This window comes from Prunus avium, chromosome 2 (assembly GCF_965620075.1).
Source record: "Prunus avium chromosome 2, drPruAviu1.hap1.1, whole genome shotgun sequence".
NCBI classification, from domain to species: domain Eukaryota; kingdom Viridiplantae; phylum Streptophyta; class Magnoliopsida; order Rosales; family Rosaceae; genus Prunus; species Prunus avium.
Window position 1 is genome coordinate 40,947,527 of NC_142285.1, and position 21,691 is coordinate 40,969,217.

The 21,691-nt window shown below is 39.3% G+C and overlaps 4 protein-coding genes and 2 pseudogenes across 10 annotated transcripts; all 6 read right to left on the reverse strand.

Moving 5' to 3' along the window:
- Positions 1 to 562: 562 nt before the first annotated feature.
- Positions 563 to 2,559, reverse strand: LOC110768955 (thioredoxin H4-1-like). The gene is made up of 5 exons (XM_021972837.2): positions 2,271 to 2,559; positions 1,811 to 1,874; positions 1,568 to 1,693; positions 1,064 to 1,186; positions 563 to 904 (listed from the first exon to the last, which is right to left on the reverse strand). Exons 2-5 carry the CDS (start codon positions 1,829 to 1,831, stop codon positions 752 to 754), a joined length of 423 nt encoding a protein of 140 aa, XP_021828529.1. The 5' UTR covers positions 1,832 to 1,874; positions 2,271 to 2,559; the 3' UTR covers positions 563 to 751.
- Positions 2,560 to 3,440: 881 nt separating this feature from the next.
- LOC110768921 (putative inactive receptor kinase At5g58300) lies at positions 3,441 to 7,198 on the reverse strand. Of its 5 annotated transcripts, XM_021972792.2 has the most exons (4): positions 6,969 to 7,198; positions 6,815 to 6,874; positions 4,242 to 5,576; positions 3,441 to 4,151 (listed from the first exon to the last, which is right to left on the reverse strand). In XM_021972792.2, the coding sequence occupies exons 3-4, from the start codon at positions 5,521 to 5,523 to the stop codon at positions 3,538 to 3,540; spliced, it is 1,896 nt and encodes a 631-aa protein (XP_021828484.2). In that variant the 5' UTR covers positions 5,524 to 5,576; positions 6,815 to 6,874; positions 6,969 to 7,198; the 3' UTR covers positions 3,441 to 3,537. The 5 variants fall into 5 exon arrangements, with proteins under 5 accessions (XP_021828484.2, XP_088104881.1, XP_088104883.1 ...); XM_088248755.1 differs by having other exon boundaries at positions 6,815 to 7,198; XM_088248757.1 differs by lacking the exons at positions 6,815 to 6,874; positions 6,969 to 7,198 and adding an exon at positions 6,134 to 6,361.
- Positions 7,199 to 8,502: 1,304 nt separating this feature from the next.
- Positions 8,503 to 10,956, reverse strand: LOC110768924 (uncharacterized). Its single transcript, XM_021972799.2, has 3 exons — positions 10,078 to 10,956; positions 9,428 to 9,700; positions 8,503 to 9,008 (listed from the first exon to the last, which is right to left on the reverse strand). The coding sequence occupies exons 1-3, from the start codon at positions 10,576 to 10,578 to the stop codon at positions 8,739 to 8,741; spliced, it is 1,044 nt and encodes a 347-aa protein (XP_021828491.2). The 5' UTR covers positions 10,579 to 10,956; the 3' UTR covers positions 8,503 to 8,738.
- A 1,223-nt stretch (positions 10,957 to 12,179) lies between these two features.
- LOC148297039 (putative disease resistance protein At1g59780) lies at positions 12,180 to 13,856 on the reverse strand (annotated as a pseudogene). The gene is made up of 3 exons (XR_015833726.1): positions 13,848 to 13,856; positions 12,591 to 13,749; positions 12,180 to 12,505 (listed from the first exon to the last, which is right to left on the reverse strand). The product of XR_015833726.1 is annotated as a putative disease resistance protein At1g59780 (transcript).
- Positions 13,857 to 14,536: 680 nt separating this feature from the next.
- On the reverse strand, positions 14,537 to 17,320 carry LOC110768923 (uncharacterized). 2 transcript variants are annotated; one of them, XM_088249644.1, is made up of 5 exons: positions 17,035 to 17,320; positions 16,647 to 16,742; positions 16,444 to 16,557; positions 15,166 to 15,430; positions 14,537 to 15,041 (listed from the first exon to the last, which is right to left on the reverse strand). In XM_088249644.1, exons 1-5 carry the CDS (start codon positions 17,056 to 17,058, stop codon positions 14,842 to 14,844), a joined length of 699 nt encoding a protein of 232 aa, XP_088105770.1. In that variant the 5' UTR covers positions 17,059 to 17,320; the 3' UTR covers positions 14,537 to 14,841. The 2 variants fall into 2 exon arrangements, with proteins under 2 accessions (XP_088105770.1, XP_088105769.1); XM_088249643.1 differs by lacking the exon at positions 17,035 to 17,320 and having other exon boundaries at positions 16,647 to 17,024.
- Positions 17,321 to 19,219: 1,899 nt separating this feature from the next.
- On the reverse strand, positions 19,220 to 20,872 carry LOC148297040 (uncharacterized; annotated as a pseudogene).
- Positions 20,873 to 21,691: the final 819 nt, after the last annotated feature.

The following is a 21,691-nucleotide window of genomic DNA, read 5'->3' on the forward strand; positions in this document are numbered from 1 at the left end:
ATCCCATTGTGATTAACGGCTAACTTGTCTGAAAGCCAGTTCGGATATTGGTTTATCCTCTGTTTTGTTAATTCCGAGAGCTAGAGGGGTTTAATATCTGGACAAGAACAAGGACAAGGACAAGTTTTCTCTCCATCTCTTTGTCTCTTCCTGTCTTTTGCTGTAAGTCAATTTTTATTTTCTATGCTGCCTTAGATGTTTATGATCGATGCACCGGTTCCCTTCTAGGAGGATACATTCAACTGTCAAAGCTGAACCGATGCATAGTTCGAGCAATCTTGACACACAAGAAATGTATATCATTGTATGTATATATTGTTGTTTCTTCATGCTCCTTAGAAATTCTCTCCATAATGTTGACTTTTGTCTGAATGCTATTATCTTATCATTTTTCGTAGCCTGCAAATCGAGTTTAATATTGACTTTAACCTGAGTTGCCTCTGTGTGTTGGAAAATCTGTGTCAAGAGTTGTCTTCTGTTTTGAGTTCCCAACTTTTGGTTTTCTTTTATCCTAAAACAGATATTAATTATCTGATGTCTTTGCTTTGAAATCCAATGCTCCTGTATCTGGACCATGCGCACAGAAGATCTCAAAATTCTCTGATATGATGATATTTCACCATGCAATGATTTGATAACCAGTTAGCATGGACATCATTTTAATTACATGTTGAGACCAGATTGATTTTCATGAGATTAATATCCCAACCAAAAAAGAAAAAAAGAAAAGAGAATGATCATCACAAAAGAGTCAACTATGAGACTTGGTTGCTAAATGAGCCACAGCTGCTGTCTTCTTCTGGAGCTCTGGCTTGTTGCCTCCAACAAGTTTGTCCACTTGTCTTCCATCTTTAAGAAAAATAAATGTTGGAGTGGCCTTTATATCCCATGAAGTACTCAACTCCTGCACCCCAGAAAAAAAGAAGAAGCATCATTCATCAAACGATTGCTACATTATATGGATCAGAATAAAGAGAAGCGAAAATTTCATCGGAATCTGCATTTCTATACTTCTCTGTTAGTACGCAGATTATGTGACAAACAAGAAATAATTCTCACTTACAGCGAGATCATCGACATCCAAGGTTAGAAATACGATAGAAGGATACTTGTCAGCAAGCTCACAGTAGGCTGGTGCGATCATTATACAAGGTCTACACCACGATGCACTAAAATTTGCTACAACCTGTTACACAGTTCGATAAAGAACGTCGTATTCATATGAGAGAAAATTAGGCATGCTGGATTTAGCAAGGATTTTTGTTTTCTTTGGTAACAATACTAGTTTGAACAATGTTCCTTCTGAAGACTAATTAGACAAAAAATAGCTTTAATGTAGCTTATGATTTTGTTAATTAAAATGCTAATTCGAAATATTGGCAGGGTTTGCTGGGGTTTCTGTATAATAAACTGCAGGGAGGACTACATGTGAGAATGTTATGGCTAAGGCTTCATGATAAGAAAGATGATGAAATTGGTGCTCAAAGTTCCATCTGATGTTTCTCTTCCAGATTCTTTTAAAAAAAAAAAAACCCACTTTATTTAGAAAAGAACACTAGAAACTTACAATCTTGCCATCCTTGACTGCTTCTGATAACTTTGCCTCCCAACTTTCCATGGTCTTTATAAGGTGCACATTTCCACTGGCAAGACAACCCTCAAAATGATCCTCGTCGCTATTATGTCCGGAGCACTGCAAGAATCAAAGCATTTCCTCAGATGATGCAGCAAAAGGTCATTGATCTTAGAGGCCAATGAGGAAGCACACTATCATTTTTCTGAATTGTCCTCCTTGTACAATGAAACTTACCATAGAACAGCAACTTCCCATTTGAGTGTGCACAGCAAAATGGGAACAGATTTATCAGAAACATCTAAACAAAACAAACAAAAACAAAAAAAAAAATCCTTGTCAGGCAACCAAAATATACTACTGAGACTAGTTCTGGTGTGTATTTGATTCAGAATGCATATACATTTTGCATGACAAGAATTAAAAAACCCCCCAAAAAAAGGGTCCTCATTAATTTCTCCAACTCTTCTCCATGAAAATCTACAAGGAAAAGACTATTAATTTAGCATATGGAAGAGTTTTATATGGAACCCTTAGCATTGGCCCTAATCTCATGAACAAAACATAATAATTTGAGATATGGTGGAATTCTTTTGTCAAATTATATAATCACATAAAAAAAAGAAATCCCAATCCCAAAATATGACAAAGAAAAATGCAGAAACTGTTTTTGAAACACCGCCATTAGAAGATGTACCTTTGGCAAGATTTCATGGCGATCAAAGCCTAATCCGCAACCAAGGAAGAAGAACAAAACCTAGAAATTGGGATTAAGGTGATGGAAGAAAGTAAAATGAGAAAAATAAAAAATTTATGGTGGTTAATCCAAGAAAAATGGGAAAATCAGTGTTGAAACGACAACAGGCTGGCTTGCCATATAAGCAGGTGTAATTAACAACGCATAAAGAATTAGATATTGGACCAAACACAAATAAATAATATGACAACATGAGGAATGTTAATTTTGTTGGCCAATTTCAAGTTTTCCAACAGAAATATGAGTTGTAAATGTTTGCCTCAACGATCAAATTTCCAACAGATAATTGTATGGTTGTTGTTTATCTCAGAGTAGGTAAAATTAGTTGTCTTAATATTTGGACATAATTTCAAGTCAATCGGTTTTAGGTTAGATTAGACCCTAATTAGTCAAACATTTTAAACCTAAACTTCACTTTTAAGGGCGTGAAGCAATCATGTTTTATTTGTTTTGTTTGAATATTTTGCCATTTTATGGATGCTTTACATCATTATATTGTTTGCATTTGAGATTTGATGCTTAATCAATGTTCGAAAAATCGTTAGGCGGTAGGTGCGAGGCCCGCGCCTAGACGTTTTTGTTAAAAAATAATTATTTTGTATTATAAATTATACATTTATACCAAAATTAATTAAAATACCAGCCCATAAGTGAAACACATCGTTTCACTAACCCTCATCTCTCCGCCTCCATCAACTCGCATCTCTCTCTACCTCCATCGTCTCTCCTCTTGCGCGCGCCTTTGAAATAAGATGAACCCAGCAGTAGCTAAGAAAAGAAGAAAAATTCCAAGATACCTCTGACGAGTAGAGAAGAAGCCGTTGTTGCCACTGGTCGGGTCGAGAAGAGTAGAGAAGCAGCCACCCGACCAGCCCAGGCCGCCTAACTCCCTGGCGCCTACCCCTAACGATTAGGGTGAAATCGCTGCGGTATCCTCCCGCCTAGAGCCTACGCACCGCCTAGCGCTTGGGGGCCGATTTTTTGAGCAGCTTAATCTTCACCCTTAACAAAATTTGCGGCAGGACCGCAATGTTGAAGGGAAAAAGATATGAAATGAAAATGCAGGTGCAAGTTTGAAAATAATGTTGGTCTTTAGAAGCTACTACTAGCAAGCAAAATGTTAATCAGGAGATTGTGATACAGAAAACAATACAGCATTGAACATTATTTCCCATTTGCATAGAGAAGAACAGAAAGGCTATATATTTCACGGGGTTTGCACGACAAACTCAGACTCAGAGGATGGCCTAGTTTTCGTGTCAGATTGCCGAATTTCCTCTATCATTCTAACAACTTCATCCATGCTGGGGCGTGCCTCGGGCAACTTTGATACACATGCCAATGCAATCTGAAGCATCTGCACCATCTCTTCTTCAATGTGTTGTTGTCTTAGCAGCTCCAGATCAAAAACCTCAGCTGTCCATTCTTCGCGAACGACAGACTTTACCCACCTTGGCAGATCAATCACACTGTCATGTCCTGGATATTGAAGTGTGGTTTTGCCTGTCAGCATTTCGAGGAGGAGCACGCCGAAGCTGTAAACATCAGATTTATGAGAGATTTTTCGCATGTCGGTTGCCTCGGGAGCACGATATCCAGTGGCTCGTGACATGGTTGCAGGGAAGTTCATTAGAGGACTCAACCCAACATCAGTGATGCAAGCTTCAAGGTCTTGGGTTAGGAGGACATTGGTGGATTTTATGTTGCCATGGCTGCATTTAGCACCCTCAGAATGAATGTGGGCAATTCCCTTGGCAACTCCAAGTGAAATCTTTACTCTTGAATCCCAGTCTAGTGGAGACCTTCCAGCATCCCTGCTTCCTGTAAATGCATGGAAACAAAAGAAAAAAAAAATTGGCAAAACCAGTTAAAGTAACTATAATTAGACATTAGGATTTAGATTAGGCATACCATGCAAGTGTGCAAACAAGCTTCCTGCTGGCATGTAGCTGTAGACCAAAAGCTTCTCATCCTTGGAGTAATAATAAGCGCGCGGAGGCACAACATTTGGGTGCTTCCCAACTCTCTCCACCACCTCCATATGCTGCTCAAACTCCCTCTTACCTACAATAACTTCCCTTAGCCTCTTCACCACAACTGTTGTTTCCTCATCCAAAACAGCTTTATAAGTTGTGCCATAACTTCCTTTACCAAGAACTTCAGCCGATGCCCTCAGTAGATCCTCAAGATCAAAGTTGAAATAGCATCCATCAAAGAAGAACAATTTGTTCTTCTCTGCTTCTTGCACTCCACTGCCAAAATCTTTAGGCATCTCACTCTTTCCATCACCAGAGGCCTTCCCTTTCAGCCTTTCTTTGCTAGTCCTTTTCAAACAGCATATGACAATCATCAGGACTAAAACAACCAACACTGCAGAGCCCCCAATTGCCACAGCAGTAATATAACCATGGCCAAGTTTTTTGATGACGGTAGCATGGTGATTTTTCTGGACTGTTGGTGAGGGTGGCAAATAAGTAGGGAAAGCAGAAGGTGAAGAGGAGGTCTTGGAACAATTTTTGAGAGGTGCCCCACATAACTGAGGATTCCCAGTAAATGAAGAATCAGGGTAACCTTTTAGGGAATATGGAATTGATCCATTTAAGTTGTTATAGCTCATATTCAAAAGCTTAAGCTTTGGGAGGTTCAGATTAGGTATGGCTCCAGAGAGGGAATTATTTTGGAGGCTCAATGCGGTGAGGCGTGTCAGATTCTGAAATGTTGTTGGAATGTCTCCAGAAAAGGAGTTAAAGGAGAAATCTAACAAAATGAGGTTGGGGGACAGAGAGGCAGGAAACACACCAGAGAAGTTATTGTGTTGGAGGTAAAGATACTCCAAAGAAGGAATGGATAGGATATCAGAAGGAAGACTTCCATAGAGGAAATTGGAGTGAAGGCTCAGGACTCTAAGAGCAGCAAGCTTGCCTATACTGTTGGCTGGGATGGAGCCAAAGAGTCCAACAGCTGGAAGATGGATAGCAGTCACACTAGTTTTGTTTAGATTGCAAGTGATTCCTACCCAAGAGGCACAAACTGGTGCAGCAGCATTCCAGTTGAGCTTTTGGGTATGGCCAACAGTGGCAGAAAAGTTAAGGAGGGCTTGTCTGTCAGAATTCAGGTCAGCAATAACCGAGGAAGGGAAACACCGGATAAGGAAAAGGAAGATAAGTGCAGCAATGGAGAACTGAAGCTTCATGGTTATCTGCTCAGAATGAAAATGATTCAATTATGAGAGTCCTTGTTCTTCTCCTGGTACAATAAGAAAATACCAGAAAACAAAGTTAGTTAATCATGCAGGTGGCATACAGATAGCAGAGAAGATTTGACTACCTTTCAAAGGAAAATTATGTCATAATGTTCTGTTCAGAAGAGTGGCAAAGAACCACTCAAGTATGAGTTGGTGAAATTCCAGAGAATTGATCGTGCAATCTTTGAAAAGTGTAGTGCTAGAGAGGGTATTTTACAGTTCTATATTCATATTGTGTATGATAAATTTCTCTTAGGTTCATAGATGATAAAGAAGGTACAGAAGATAAAATACAACCCAATAGGAAAGTAGTAAAAAAAAAAAACCTACTCGGCATGGCATGTAAAGATCACATAACTTGAGACAGATTCCATTATGCACAAAGAAACATGCTACCCTGTCCTGATTCTTATGATTACCTAAAGAGAATAAATTCATCAACACTGTTTCTCTTATTGGTTGAGAAAATTACTATGGCTACCAAATATGAATTCACCGTGTGTGCGTATCGGCTTTACCCACTAGAAAAGAACATAAAAAACAGCCAAACATACTTCACCTTCTATGCAAAACAAAAATCTGACTGTGAAAAGTTCTCCCCATTTTTAGATGGATTAATCATGGCATTTCTATCCTTAACACTGAAGTTTTGTACTTTCTGTGCAGAATTAGCAGTAACAGAATCGATACATGGGTTTGATTAATTGGAATTTCATTGATGAAAAATAAAGGAAAAAAAGAAAAGGCTTCCCTACCAACTTTTTTAAATTGGAAAAGCAAAGTGCACTTTCTTTAGCCAAAAGAAAAAGAAAAAAAGAAAAGCCAACTGAAGAAAAAGGAGAGGTTAGTCACCAAAAATTAAGCTGCACTTTCTCCCTCAACATAAATAGAGCACTTAAAAGTTTGAAAACTAGTGGAAAAAGTAATCAGTATACAAAGCAAAGTGGTTGCAAAGAAAGAATCCAAGAAGAAGATAGCCTTCATAAAGAAAAAGCAAAAGTTCAATTCTCTGTTCTGTAAAAAGGGTGAAGGTATTGTATTGCATTGTGCAGAATTTCACATGATTTAGTTGCTATTTTGGTTGGTAGATAGCATGCTTAAGAACCAAAATAGATGAAAATAAGACAACATGGAAGCCAATGGGAAAGAACTAAGACACAAAAGTAAGCCTGTTAAATATGTCAATAAAACTATGGAAAAGAAATTGCAAAGAGTAGAGTGAGAAAGCACAAACAAGTACCTGATAGATTTTACATGTATTTATACATGCATGCAGTTCAAGCCTATAGCTGTTGCAGATCTGTCAAACCAGTTTTATAATCATATTCATAAACAAAGATGCAAATGGATTGATTCATAACTAAAAAATCTGGAAACCAACTTCAGGCTAAAACCTCAGATATGCATAATCCAGTTCAAACTCTGGAATTTCGTTTGTCGAGAACATTCATTGCTTAAGAGTCTGCTGTGCTGCAGAACCTTATAGGACTGTTAAAGAGCATAAATTTGAACAAAACGGGAACATTTTTTTTCATTGCCTAGAGTGCAATGCCATATTTGATTTAGAAACGGAAGTTTCTCATAAGTTTACTGATTGCATTGCAGGAGTTATGAGCCAAAAAAGAAAAAAGAAAGAGTCTGGTATATGAAGTCTAAAAGGAATAATTAATATAATTATTAAATAGAGGACGATTCATTTTCAACAGTAACGTCGGCAATTATAAAGGAATTGAAATCAGAGCCTTTCACAACCAAAAAAGCTAATACTGCATTAATGGTGTTTCGTGTTAAAGACTAAAGAAAGGAAAAAAATAGTGCATGCGGTAGAGAGCAAAATGCTTTCATGTCTTTGTGCTGCCTCTGATGTTTTTTGTTTTTTTTGTTGCTAATGATGAATTGAATTCACATATCAAAATGTTGTTATGCATTATCATCTCTTGTTTTGACTTCAAACCCAACATCAGAACTATAATTGTGTTATGTTAGGTTAGGTTAGGTTAGGTCATACCTAAAGAAAATTCTTCAACTCACAAGTCACATGGTAGGGTATGGTATGGGTCTCCTTGATAAAGTGTAATTTCTGAACCTTTTTGTTTTTCTGATAGGAAATATGGATATAAATGACAAACCAGGATTCCCGGTTCGAGTCCCGGGCAACCCATTTGAAACTGACATTGATGTCACTGGGAAGACCATCCGTATTATGGTAGTTGGCTGTTGGCATGTATTATCTCATGGGCACCATTTGAATTATCATCAGAAATCTCCAATGTTGGTGGGAGATGGAGACTCTTGCATAGCGCATACACGTGTGAGTGACTCTCAATCGTCAATCAATGTGGCTCCCATGGTAGTAGAGACTCACCCCGATCGATGGCTGACCTGACCCTAGCAAAACTGGTTGAGACGAGACAATGCCGCAATCTGATTGACTCGTTTGTGCGACTTTAGAACCTGGGTTAAACAGAACCCTAGTTAAACAACATCTCATACTAGTCTTTGCAGCTTCATGGAATAAGTTTAAAGATCATCAGTAGGAGACTTAAGGACAGAAGCAGGGTTGCTAACCTGTAATGGTGAAGAGCCACCTTATAAACGTAAAATTAAAGAGTCGTTAAAACAACAGCCTCAAATGGAAGCACAGGGCCTTTATCCTCAAATCGCATCTTAAAACAGTCATTAAAACACTACAGAGGCACAGTTGCTATAATACCCAAGAACAGCCTCCATTAGAAGAAAAATAGTAAGGTAAGCATGCTTCAGGAATTGCTGGTAACATCGTACTACGGACAATTTGATGTCCCAAAGAAGAAAAATAGTAATATCACTTCACAGAAATGGGTAGTTTGTAAATAGGATGAACATCATAAATCAGAGAGTAGTTTGTAATTGGAATCATGCCATGCTTTTGCTTTTGCTTCACAGAAATTGGTAGTCTGTAATTTACTTTTATTTGCCATCTTAACTTTGAAATTTCCAAAGTAGGCTGCTTGCGGTACAAGGTAATTTAAAAGTGTAAAACTCAACTCTGCAAAACAATGCAAGGTAACCTGCACCAACAATCTGAGATGATGGCCAAAGACTTGCGCATTATTTACAAACTCCTGTATCAAAACAAAACAGAAGAGAATGGAAGGGGCAGGAGCAAAATCTAAAGAAAACAATCACTGTGACCCATCCTTTTCAAGCTTCTCAATTTCTTCGCGGTGCTTTCTTTCTGCCTCCTGAAGTTCTCTTTCAGCATCCTCCTCTTCTTCAATCTGATCAAGACTATCAAACTCCTTGGTTGCAGCCATTGCTTTCACAACCGGATCTCTCAGCTCAGCTATCAGTCCACCACCAACTTTGTACTCTTCCTCATCACCAATCAGAAATAAGCGCTGGTCAGGCCCTGATGCCATTGGAATGTCAACTGCCAGTAGCTTCATATCATACTGCATAAGATGGCACCCAAATGCTTCAATAAGAAAAACTTGACCGTCCAAGTACCCCCAAAGTCATAAAATAAACAATATACAGGTTTTCAACAGTCCATCTACTAACTGACTAATGTAAAGCATCAATATGGGGCAGAGCATGCACTCAATCTGCTTCGCTTGAGAGGCACACACGCTGTGGAAGAAACTTTTACCAGAAGAATCACAGTAGCAGATACAAACACTGCAGTATACGTTTACCAATAAAACATTCTTGTGATGTACATTTCTCTACACTATCAACTGGGGCATGAAACTAGTTTAGTTTCAACTTCCATTTGATGCCACAAGAGGGGATCAACGAAGAACATTGAAATGAAAACTAATGCTTATGAAGAGAAAAATTTAGTAGCAAACAGCATAGCACAAACACAAACCTGGCCTTTTTTCTTTTTCACTTCGACACTGACCAGACCCTTTCTCTCAGAACCTCGTACTGGAAAAATGAGGAAACACCGCTTGCTCCTAAAAGTTGGCTTGAACTTCTTTAGTGTAACCCCACCTCCGGACATGACATAGGCTCTTAGGTCTGATCCTGAGAGAGGGGCACCCATAACCTCAAGAATCCCAGCTGAAGTGTTAAGCCTCCTCATGGCAATTCTATAAACTTTATCAGGATTGATTGTGAATCTTGAGCGGATATGAAGGCCCTAAGAGTAGCGAAAAAGCACATAAATTTCAAATGCTGATCTATAATGTAAACCAAGATTTCCAAACAACAGGAAATCCATATGTACTGGATAAGAAAATATCAAGCTCTGAGTTCCTAGTTCCTACCATCCTCAACTTGTGATCATAAATAGACTCCAACAACAATAACAAATGAACCCATTGAAGGTGTCACTCAGTCACTGCATTGAGCCACCTACAAGCCTACTATAACATTATAACTGATTAAATAAGTTGGACATTCATTTTAAATCTACCACTAGAGCTTGTAGGACTATAGTTGCAAATCACTATTGACAAAGCACAGTGTACGTTTTCAGCTGCTCTACGTTATTGCACGATATTTTGAGTAACTTACAGCGAAGGCGACAATGGCAGAAGAAAGGGCGAGAAAGCCATACTTGGCCATCCCTTCAGAGAGTCCAACGAAGGTGCTAGCAATCCCAAACATGACCCTCCATAGCAAAGCACACACCACCAGTGCTCCAACGCCCAACAGCACCAGATTGTTCCTCTTCCAGAACGCCTCAATCTGCAACCCTATGGCCTCCTGGTACCGCGAGAAAGCCGAGGCGGCAGCGGAGAGCGGCTTATCGAACACCTTCTTCGCATTGACTTTGCTGAAATTCGGTGGCTTGAAGGAGAAGAACCTCAGGCCAAGGCCTAGGCCCAGCCCCGGCCCGGAGGAACTGCCACCGCCGCCGCCGATTGGTTTTGGGTGAGAGGGGAATTGGGGAAGAGGCCCATTGTTGGAGTGGTAGGTCCTCCTGGAGCTGGTGAGTGGGGACGAGGGTTTTGAGATTTGATTGTGGTGAAATCTGAGCAGACCTTGGATGATTCGAGACGAGGGTTTTGACATTGAATTTTTTTTCAGGGATTTGATTTCGGATTTTGAAATGAACCTGCTTTCACCAAATGCACAAACTTTACTCGGATCGATAACCAAAATCAAAGCTTTCTCTCACCTGCCCACATTTCCCACCATTAAAGTATAAGGGTAATTTTCTTTGCTCTCTTCACTCAAAACTCATAAGCACGCGGTCGTTTTTGGTAAACCGCCATGGGTTCTTTCTGTTCTGAACCAGAGGACCTTTGGGTTTACTTCCTTCCTTCGCCTGACTGATTCTAGTCAATAAACAAACCGTTGTTTACAACGGAAAATGAAAACCTTGCAAAAATGACTTAGCTGAAGTGTGAGCCTTTTTTGGCTGAAAAATAAAAAGAGTGAGGCTTTTTTTACTTTTTTGGTCATCGCTCAAATGGGAGTTTGGTCAAGCCTTAGGCAACTAATGTGAGAAGCAAACGGGCTCTTTATGTGAGCTACATTCATGGGTCCATTTTGGCACAAAAAAACCCAATAGTGAGGCCTTTTGGGGTTTGGTCACAATTTCTTTGGTTTCAGACAGAGAGTTAACTTGAGAGTATTATTTTAGAGCATCCACAATAATGCTCTTTATTTTTTAGCTAAAATTTAGTTTAAAATATAAGAAAGCTATTTTACGAGCTCTCTAGAAAATTTCAACTCCAACCATACTCCCTAATTTGGAGAGTCATAAATGCTATAACTCTTTTTTGATTGGTCCATCTCTATTAAAAAATAAAATAAAAAATAGTTAGCATTAAATAAAGGTTTGAAATACTCATTAAATAAGAAAACATTAAATTATAGGGAGCCACTAGGAGTCCTTTCTCTCTCCTCAAATTTAAGAGCTCCTAGAGGACTCCCTATTTTAGGAGGTGGATAGGGAGCATGGTTGGAGATGCATTTTTACAATGCCTCCCTAAAATTTGTCTAAGGATGTGATTTAGGGAGCTCATTGTGGATACTCTTATAACCTCAGTGAGTAACAGTGCAAAGAAGATTTTATATTTGATTGAATAAAAGTTAGATTATTTTCAACTAAAGCACCTGTAACAAACAAAATTATATATTACCACGGGCAGCAGCAGCAATTGGTACTGGCGTAGCAGTTGAAAATATAAAAGACCGACCCCTTGATTGTATGAGTTGCTTCCACCTTTTGCTGTTTATATGGCAAGCTACAAAGAAAGAAATGGAACACACAAGAACCCATTACTTCAACACCTAAAGTATTAAGTTTTAAAACCAACTGCCACAGTTTTCCCTCCTTATTTTAGCATATTTCAGAGAAATTCAGGAATAGTGCACATCATTTTCATTTCATATTTGCTAACTGCTATAAACCTAACATTTACAAATTACAATATCTGTTATTGTTACTAAGAAAAAAGATAGCATGAACACTTGCCTGCATGCTATGAATCCGCCATGGCAACCTGCAGCCTTACTCAAAGTCCCAACACATATGTCAACATCTCTTTCACAATTGTATTGCTCTGCCACTCCACCACCATTTTTGCCACAAACAAATGTTCCATGAGCCTGAGTCCAAGAGAATATTTTCTTTTTATGACTAATACCTTATGCCTACATAAAAAGAATATTTTCTTTTTTACTCAAGTTTTATTACATAATTTACCACTTCAGTACAAAAACAAAAACATAAACATAAACATTGCTGTGAACTGTGTCACAGCTTTTGCTACAACAGTTCATTAACCTTAACAAGTTTGAATATACAAGAATGGAAGTTCATTGCTGGATGTTTTCTGATCTTCTCTCCAATTGGTAAGAAATTTATGGTATCATTGACATGTGAGAAAACTTTCTGCCATTGAACAAGTGAGTGCACAACACATGATCCAAATCGTTCTGGCATGAATCTATGCAGAACGCAATCCACTTTTGTTTGTCTGAATTGAACCTGGTGAAAAATGAAAATGTTAGAAAATTTGTTTACTAATGTGACTTATAAGTCCCCTGCAGAAAGATGAAAGGTGAAGATGAACCTGGTGCCTGCAAATTAGACGATCATGACTTTATCATAGAGGGAACATGCTGGACTTTATGATGGTCTTCTCCTGGCAGCCTATGTAGGAATCTTCTTGGCATCCCTTTGAACACCAACTCACTCAGAGTAGTTACATACTTTATCTCTTCAGGGAGCATCCAGAGCTGCTTGCAATCGGTAATCTGCAAACTTGTAAGCTTTGGCATTGCACTTTCTTCAACTTCTAACTCCTCCAAAAATTCCAAGACTTCAAGCTCTAGAAATTCAAGTTGAGGAAAACCGTTGGCAGAAAATTTCAGTTTCTTTCCATCGTAAGAAGAAGTTTTTAGTCTTAGAACAAATAGATAAGACAGCTTCTCAAGTATCTCTGCTCAGATGCAACTTTATGACACCGCGAAGAGATGAAAGTTCAGGGAGTGATGGAAACACAGTATCAGCAGACGTCAAGGACAAGGAGTGGAGGTTTGGAAGCTTGGCTAAAGATTCAAATATTTCCACTCTGTTTGTGGTGAATGGTCCTTTCAATCCCAACTTTCGAAGGCTGACTAAATTCCCGGAGTCAGTTTCTTTCCAACTACCAAAATGTATATCTGATAGAGTCTCGAGTTGTCGGAGGGTGTCAATTCGCAACTTGCAATAAAATAGATCTTCCACAACACATTAGGTACCCTTCTCAGATAGTAATTTTTGGCAATGTCAAGAGTCTGCAGGTTAGACAAACAACCTATTTCTTCTGGAAGCTCCGTTATGCAGCTATTCCTTAAACCCAAGTACTTCAAATGGACCATTTTTCCAATTGCGCTTGGAATATTCAACCACTTCATATCTTCTAATTCCAGTACTCTAAGGAGCTTAAAACTCCTACAGATGTCAGAAGCAGAAGGTCCACAATCGATGTGATCAACCCTAAAGAAGAGGAGGGAGCAGAGATTTGGAGTTGAATTTTCAAGGGAGGAATAATTGCTAGAGTAGATGGCACGATGACGGCCCCCAGCAGAAGATTCCCAGGAATATAAAGAAATTCCTCCGCCTTTAAATTTGAGATAGAGAGGTCTCGCATTAAGTCCAGTAATCAGCAAATGTTTCACTCTATCTACTTGAACCATATTTCTATCAATCAGCTCGTTCAGATATTCCTCTTCCAGTGTTTTTTGCAACTAAAACATGGCTGAGCTCATGTATCCCCAAAACAGATGCAGTTACAAGAGCTCCAGGTAGACCATTCTTTAACAGTTCAAGATTATCATAAGCTGACCTGGGACATTAAAAAATACGACGTCAAATAGCAAAAAGAAACAATTAATGTTGTCCCAGGTAGTCTTCTCAAAATTTAAAATAAACGCTTAAAATACCAACATATTAGAAACCATAATTAAATTTAGGGAAAGAAGATAACTAAATTAGCAATTTTCTTAAGTAAACTTTATCCACAAGGACAAAAGTGAGATGGAGGAGGCTTGTGGAAGAGGACAAGGGAAAAGGGGGGCATAACTGCTGAATTACTTGTCCTTGCACAAGAAAAGTTGGCTCAAAGTAAAGTAATCACATATAAAATGGCAAATAACATCATGCAGACGTCTGTTTCAAACAAAATAGCAGAGAGAAAAATCTCCTAAAGTATTTCAGATAATGGGTGTTCTCTATATTCAAAAGTATATATATCTAATGAAGTTTCAATCTGTGGTAACGAAAAGGAAAATATTTCCATCCTTATCAATTTTATCTTTATTATATGAATTTTTTTTTTTTCATACTCGATATTGGGAGAGGGATTTGCTCACACACACTGTCAAACTTGAAGAAAACATAGCACAAGTGTTTCAATAGTTGTCTTCTTAAGCAGTGTAACAATTTTTCTCTTCTTTTCCTTGATCTTCTTGTAAATCAAAATGAAATGAAAGGCTGAATTTTAAGATGGAAAAATAAGTGCAACGACAAAGTATAGAACATAAAAAGCACCAATCAGATCATTTACATAAGCACCAACAAACTGATTGACAAAAGCACCCACAATCTTTCGCTATCTTCTTGTAAATGTAATTTGGGTTCCAATGGCTTTCCAAAATGTGCATTCTCTTCTCTAGAGTTGCACTGGTTGGCATCGAATATCGACATGATACCTATAACTGCCACAACACCAGATTTGAATAATCTAGTATCAGTGTCACCAAAATATGTGATTTATACACAAGACTCCTATTTATACATATTACAACTACGACATCAAAGTGGAAGAGCTCTGCATATCTTCAGGCCTCTTCAGACCTCACATCCCCCCTTGACTTGCGCTTCCTCTTCTCAGCTGGCCTGATAAGTAATTTACCTGACTCTGGCAATGGGCCCGATTTTAGTTCCACAGGACCTTCCCCATCATTGCTAAAAGCCCAGCCATAGCAAGGTTTACGCCTCCGCAGTGCAAGAGTATCTACTGGGAGACACTCCTTGGCACCTGCAAAACAAGTGCACATTCACAAAGGAGTGGAACTGAAAAGATAAAGAGTATGAATCAAAACTGCCCATGGCTGAAACTGTAACATCTATAAATATTTAGGAATAATTAGAAAATCATTTACCTGTAGTTTTAATCAGTAATGCATGAATAAGTCCATTATTCTGTGATGTAGAGTCACAAGCATCCTGAGTCTGCAATTTGCTGTCCACAGCCCCTGAGAAGGTCGGCAGAATAACAATGCTTGAGGGCCCTACTGCTGATGATGCATCATCAGCATCATCATACGGAGCAGCATCATCTGATGGAGCTGCATCACCTAGTGGAGCAGCGTCGTCTGGTGGAACAGCATTGTCTGGTGGGGCTGCATCGTCTAGTGGAGCTGCATCCTTCAAAGAGTTCAAACCAGAATTATGACTAATTTTATACAATTAAGAGCAACGCAAGTCAAGGCGAAAAACAAAATAACAATTGGTGAATGCTGTTCGAAGGCATAAAACTAGTGCAATTTCACTGAAACATCAAGTAGAAACGAAGAGAGAAGACTAGAATAGAAACTCAGAGCTTTTGATTTTTCTGTGAAATGAATCTTATAGTAGATTGAAAGGACTGAGTAGGAGATCGCCATGGTGATGCAGTAGGGCATAGAGTAGATGAACCAAGAATTCCAGGGCCAGAATGTGGAGGGACATAATATTGACTATGAGGTGCACTCTGATGGGCCAAAAAAGAACCAGGGTGTTGAAAACCAGAACCACCTGAATTACCATAATTACCACCAGGTAACCAGGTTGATAGAAAAATTGGCCTGAACCATAAGTGGAATTACCATTTGAACTGCTACCATGTCTACCCTTATTATATCTGTTTCTGAAGTTATTCCTGCTTCTGTAATACCTGTTTCCCTAAGAACCACCTCTGGAATTCCATTGTCGATTAGAAGATGAACCATTATAACCTGAAGTACCATTAGAATAACTGTGATCTGGAGTCGGATGCTGATAACTCTGATCCTGAGAATATGGAGAACCTTGGGTTTGATGAACAGGAGTTAACTTGGTCTTAGCCATCATAGCAGTAAGGAGTGGTGTGTTCATGATAGATGCAGCTCTATTCAGATCAATTTCTTCAGCAAGAAGTAAAGTACGAACCTCGGAAAAAGTAACAGGTACAGGTCTTGCTCGAATGTGAGATTTAAAATTGTTATAATCACCAGGCAACCAATTTAATGTGATTAAGATAATGTCTTTGTCTGAAGCCACAAACCCAATAAGAACACCAAATCGAAGAGCGTAGGAATAATAAATCTCAAAGCAGCAAGAAGCCCCAATTTTCCCCCAGCACATTGTACAAAAAACGAAGCAACTTTAGCACACACAACAATAACAAGCAATCAACTTACCCTATTTTCAGCACCATCTTCTTGTTTTTCAAGAAGCTGCTCAATTAGGAGTTTATAAGAAAACTCTTCGATAAAGGGCCATCCTTGGTCTGGAGATCCTCGCACTCCATAAACCTGAAAGCAAAACCTTTTGATATGACAAACAAAACCCAGAACCCAAAACTCTCAGAAAACAATGAAAACAGAATAAAAATAAAATCCACCTTCAGTAGCTCTTTTACTGTGGCACGAACTAGTCTCTCGTCAAAACCCATTTCACGGGTCATAGCATCAATGGCAGCATCCATGCGGGAATTCCTCTGCAAAAATGAAGTGGAGTAGAAAATAAAATAAAAAATGTGTGAGAAATCAGCTGAACAAAAACTTGATTTTTCTTGGTTAAAAAAAAAAAACATAAGGACTGAAGAAAATGCGAGAGCATGGCCAAACAAATGCAGGTCGGATTGAACCATCCGAAAAGGAATTAGGAAAGACACGTAAACTCGGGAAAGAAAAGGGATGATGGGGTAGTAGGACGAAGAGGGTGCGCTTGACGAGTGAGAAAGTGAGGGAAAATACGAGAAAGTGTGAGAAAATTAAAAAAGGCCAAACCTTTCTGGGTCGTCCTCTAGCCATTGTCACGCTTAGTACTATTTGCTTTTACTCGAAATGGAAACAAGAAAAGGCACTTGGAGAGGTAGGTGAGCTGCGAACTGAGTACCTTGAAAATTCCTCCAAAAAATACACTTCAATTCAGGTAAGAGTCTGATCATTGCATATCAATTGTTTTCGAAACCCATTTGAAATATATTTTTAGCATCCTAAAGCCAAATCCAAGCTCAGTTGTATTGGGGCTTCCGGTTGTGTTATGTTCATATGCCGGGCTAGCGCCAACTTCGTATGTTTGGGCTTAAGCTCGGTTATTCATTTCTTCTAGCCTTGTCGCAATGAGGATATAATAATTGCATTTACATAAAAGTTTGTAGATGCCGAGTGTTAATCTTCACCTAAAAATAAAGAAAAAGCAAAATGCCCATTATTAACACACTCTTCATCATGGTTCTTTACTTCTTTAAGTTGGCTTCGATTCGACAATTCACCACACTCAATATTTTATAATAGATTGCATAAGAGCATATTCGGCTGATGTGTTAAAAGTGTTGCATAGACTTTCAACAATAAAAAATAATTGTTCATTTCACTCAAACCAATATGCCTTATGTGACGTGAAAAAACAGCTTGGGCCTTTGGCGTCAAATTGAAGCTCAAGAAAGCACGTCAAAATTGACACTCAGATAGTAATTTGGATCACGGGCTAAGAGTAAGTGAATGTTGTTTAGAACCCTGTGCCATTCACTCAGCCTTCTTTTCCTGGAAAGCAAGCCCCCCAACACAACGATGGCTAGTGGTAAACCAACACAGTTCGCCACAATTTCCTGTCCAATTTCCTTCACTTGTGGAGGGCATACTCTATCAATACTTTCAGTGAATGCTTTTCTGCATAACTTCGAAATTGTAGTTCATAGGGAGGGCTTCGGGCATCTGCATGCAAAGCAACATTATTGTTGTGAGTTGTAATTAAGAATTTACTTCTACTTTGATCGTCTAGGAAGGCATTTGCAAGACTGTCAAAAGCGATGGTACTTCATATGTCATCTAAAACAACAAGATAGTGTCTCCCTTGCAAATGGTTGTAGAGAATTTCTTCCAATTCTTCTTCTCCCAACTTTCGTATATAAGTTCTTGTGTAAGACTTGTTTTATAATGCTCACTTTTTTGGTATGTAATCATAATTCTATGTAGGAAAGTAAGTTTTCAAGCATTGGATATGGCATTTTATTTTCTTGGTAAAGTCTTTCCATAGCTTAGTTTTGAAACCTGGTATCAAATATACAGTATTTCCTCCTCCTGCTTCCCTCTTCTCTCTATTTTACATTATGATTGGGATCAGGTAATTAAGAGTCATGAAGACCATTGACCTCTTTGGGTCAATGATGTGCCTTCCACATAGTTAGCTTGATTTTTTATTGTTCCAATACTTAGTTGGATTTTATTGTACTTAGTGTTTGGGGTTGGGGATGTTCACAGGATTTTAGAGGACATCTTGTTCATCCCCTTTCTAACTCTTTTATCATTAATAAAATCCAGATTTGTTACCAAAAAGAAAAAGGGAAAAAGGGCTTACTTTGAGGTTACTATGTGCACCCTCACTCAACACATATACACTGACCGAAAAAGGGATTTATTTTTCTTTCATTAGGCAGATAGTAGTCATCACTGCAATGGATGTAGCTTTTGCTGGTCTAATGATATATATAGTGATAGTTTGTATGTCTCACTCTTTTAAATCATTTGCTTTGTACCACTGGGAAAATAGGATTGCAACTCCAAAATAACTAAACTTGATTCAAATAGGATTGCGATTCTTAACATGCAACTAACCACAAGGAAAGTTCAGACATACCGTCTTTTGATCATTGATGAATCATAGGCAGTTGGGATTTTGGCCTCTAAATGATTTAGTTGTCATTACTCTGTTATTCTTTCCTTAATAACCTCTAGTTCTTATTTCTTCAAAATTAGGCTTAATTGGTACAATGCACCCTGAAACATTGGTCAATTCTCACTTTACCTCCTTAAAGTTTAAGTGACCCACTTTGCCCCTTGACCGATGTTTTATGTCTCACTTTGCCTCTTGCCGTCAAGTCTATTAAAAATTATGTTAAAAAAGATGACGTAGCACCAATAGGACCCACTATTTGACTAGGTGTACAATTACATTACTGTACACCATGAATGAATTAATATGATTTAAGTGAGCATCAAATTAATCTGGTGCTCTTGTAAGTTGGTATTTTGATTTACAAATGAATTGAATTTGGATTTAGAGTATCATTGGGCCTGGGCCTGCAGGGCCTGCAATAGCCAGCAATTCTTCAGCTAAGATTGGGCCGTCTCCCTGAAACTCTTGACCCGAACCAAGCAGAAAGGAGTGCAGCGCAAGCCCATCCCCAGCCCACAACCCGACCCGGCCTTTACTTTACTCGTCTTCAACAAGTAACAAGCTAGCCCACACTCCTTCCCTTTCCCCCTGCACCCCTAGCCCCCATTCGCGCGTGATCCCGTCACCTTCACCTGCATCGTCATCCCTTAGTTCTTCAACGAAGATGACGCCGTCAGGAAACGGCGCCGCCCCACCCTCCCATTTTCGCCTGAGCACCTCCCAAATCTCTTCCTCCACCCCTTTCTCCGTTTCAAGCCTCGGCTTCTCGTGCGTACTGCCCTTCCCGTGCACATTGACCAAAAGCGGCGCTTCTCTAAGATTATTGACGATCTCCACCACCGAATCTCTCATCCACGCGTCCAACTTGTCATACGCCGCTGCTGCCGCCGTCTCGGCACTATTTCAATTTCCACTGCCGCGACGCCGTTATCGGGGCACCGCTTCCAAACTCGCCTGCGCCACCGCCAATGAATTCACTCTCGCACCCCTTGATCTGGTGCGGCTGCAGATCATCGCACCACACGGCCTCTGATTGGACGAGGGACTGCAAAGATTGTCTTGGCAAATCGACTTCCTCAGAATTGAATGCCCAATGATGCCATTCGCAGAGACGGAATGCAAGAAACCGCTCAGTGTCTTCTCGAAACGCTTTCTTGTGGCGGACGAAAAGAAACGATTCGATTCTTGGATTTGGAGCTTTAGAAGCAGAGCCAGGTTCTTTATTGTGAATGGGTTTATATAGTTGAATTGGAATTCGAAAGCTTTCTGGTTTCCGAGTGTGTGTGGTGTGGAATATAAGACTGTTAAAGAAGCGTGAGGATTTGTAATTAGATTGGGCACGAGGTCCGTGGAAGGAAGAGCGCGGCCTTTGAATTTGTAACGTGGCGTGGGGTCCTTTAATCAGAACCGTTGATGTTCATGACCTTTGGTCAGACTCAGATCAAGGGTGTTGGATGTTTTAATCGTGGTCGGCGTTGTGGCGTGCACAGTTTAATTGTGGGTCGCGTGGGATGATAAAATAATGGAGGGGGAGGTTGGTCCCATTTGGCGACTGTGTGAGGACGTGGCACGTGGGTACTCGTGGAAAGGAGAAAAACTTCCCTATGATTGACCATCGAGAAAGACTTTGAACAATCAAAGCTGACGTTATGATGACATTTTCCACGAAGCTTAACTGGATATGGCATGGGTTCACATCTTATGGGCTCGTTCTTGATGATTGGTGCCCAAGAATAATTGGTAATGAAATGGTGAATGATGAGCAACACTTCAACTCTTGTAAATTCTAAGCCGGGGCATATTCTAGGGCCTGCTCCAAACGGAATGTATGTGTATGGGGGAGATGATGATTTCTTGGAGCTCTCAAACCGCGATGGATCAAACTTGTTTGGATCTTCAAATAGCTTCTAGTCATTGAGATTATTGCTTTTTGATTTGGGCAAAGATAGAAAGGTCCCTTCTGCAGGCCCTACAACAATAACAGAGCATCCAAAAAATGGTCATAAAAACATGATTATATCAAACTTACAGACAATAATGAATTCACTTTACCAAATTCAACAATTGAAATTAGAATCTGAATAACAGATATATCAAACTTATACAGCATTGACAACGACATTTGCTAAGATTGCCGCAACAATTGGTTCCAAAAAGTACCACCAATAAACAACTCACAAAAACAATTGGGTCTTAGAAATTACATTTGTGCAACGGTTTAAGATGTTCTCAACGTTTAAATTCCAACACCAACGTTAGAAAATAAACCGATTACATACAAGCAAAGCCCATTTCTGTATCAAAAATCGGACGCCACAACTAACCTTGTTCAATAAGATAAAATGCAGACTACAAATATGAAACATAGAGAAAGAAAACCAAAGAGCTTGGATAAAAAACATAGAAACGAATTCTTTGACAACAAAATTCATCTCGCGCCAATAAAATGGTAAACGCAATCAGAGCTTTAAACAAAAAATTAGATAGATAAATGTATAATACATCAATGGCCGAAGAACGAAGAAACAAATGAGGGAAAAATAAGATGAATGCAAGAGAGAGGCACTCACTCCTCCCCATGGCGAGCTCCTGATTTCCGGGAAGAAACCCTATTGCGGGCTTTTTATACTCGGTGCTCCATTCATTTCAGCTCGGGTCGACCCAGGTCCAATTTTATTTTTTTTATCACGTCGGGCTGTCTACTCATCAGGCGAGCTGGCTGGCTTGGCCTTGCGACACGTGTCAGATGAATCAGACGTGGCGCTA

What these genes read in the sequence shown, in the direction of transcription:
- LOC110768924 (XM_021972799.2), bottom strand. Translation starts at nt 10,578, where the DNA reads ATGTCAAAACCCTCGTCTCGAATCATCCAAGGTCTGCTCAGATTTCAC. An exon ending in CTGCCATTGTCGCCTTCGCT is followed by an intron (nt 9,701 to 10,077) that starts GTAAGTTACTCA and finishes CGCTACTCTTAG; the next exon opens with GGCCTTCATATCCGCTCAAG. An exon ending in TGAAAAAGAAAAAAGGCCAG is followed by an intron (nt 9,009 to 9,427) that starts GTTTGTGTTTGT and finishes CATCTTATGCAG; the next exon opens with TATGATATGAAGCTACTGGC.
- LOC110768923 (XM_088249643.1), bottom strand. Translation starts at nt 16,895, where the DNA reads ATGGTTCAATCCGACCTGCATTTGTTTGGCCATGCTCTCGCATTTTCT. An exon ending in CAGTAAAAGAGCTACTGAAG is followed by an intron (nt 16,558 to 16,646) that starts GTGGATTTTATT and finishes TTTTGCTTTCAG; the next exon opens with GTTTATGGAGTGCGAGGATC. An exon ending in AAGATGGTGCTGAAAATAGG is followed by an intron (nt 15,431 to 16,443) that starts GTAAGTTGATTG and finishes AACTCTTTGAAG; the next exon opens with GATGCAGCTCCACTAGACGA.
- LOC110768921 (XM_021972792.2), bottom strand. Translation starts at nt 5,523, where the DNA reads ATGAAGCTTCAGTTCTCCATTGCTGCACTTATCTTCCTTTTCCTTATC. An exon ending in CTTGTTTGCACACTTGCATG is followed by an intron (nt 4,152 to 4,241) that starts GTATGCCTAATC and finishes ATGCATTTACAG; the next exon opens with GAAGCAGGGATGCTGGAAGG.
- LOC110768955 (XM_021972837.2), bottom strand. Translation starts at nt 1,831, where the DNA reads ATGGGAAGTTGCTGTTCTATG. An exon ending in CAGTCAAGGATGGCAAGATT is followed by an intron (nt 1,187 to 1,567) that starts GTAAGTTTCTAG and finishes ACTGTGTAACAG; the next exon opens with GTTGTAGCAAATTTTAGTGC. An exon ending in TGGATGTCGATGATCTCGCT is followed by an intron (nt 905 to 1,063) that starts GTAAGTGAGAAT and finishes TCTGGGGTGCAG; the next exon opens with GAGTTGAGTACTTCATGGGA.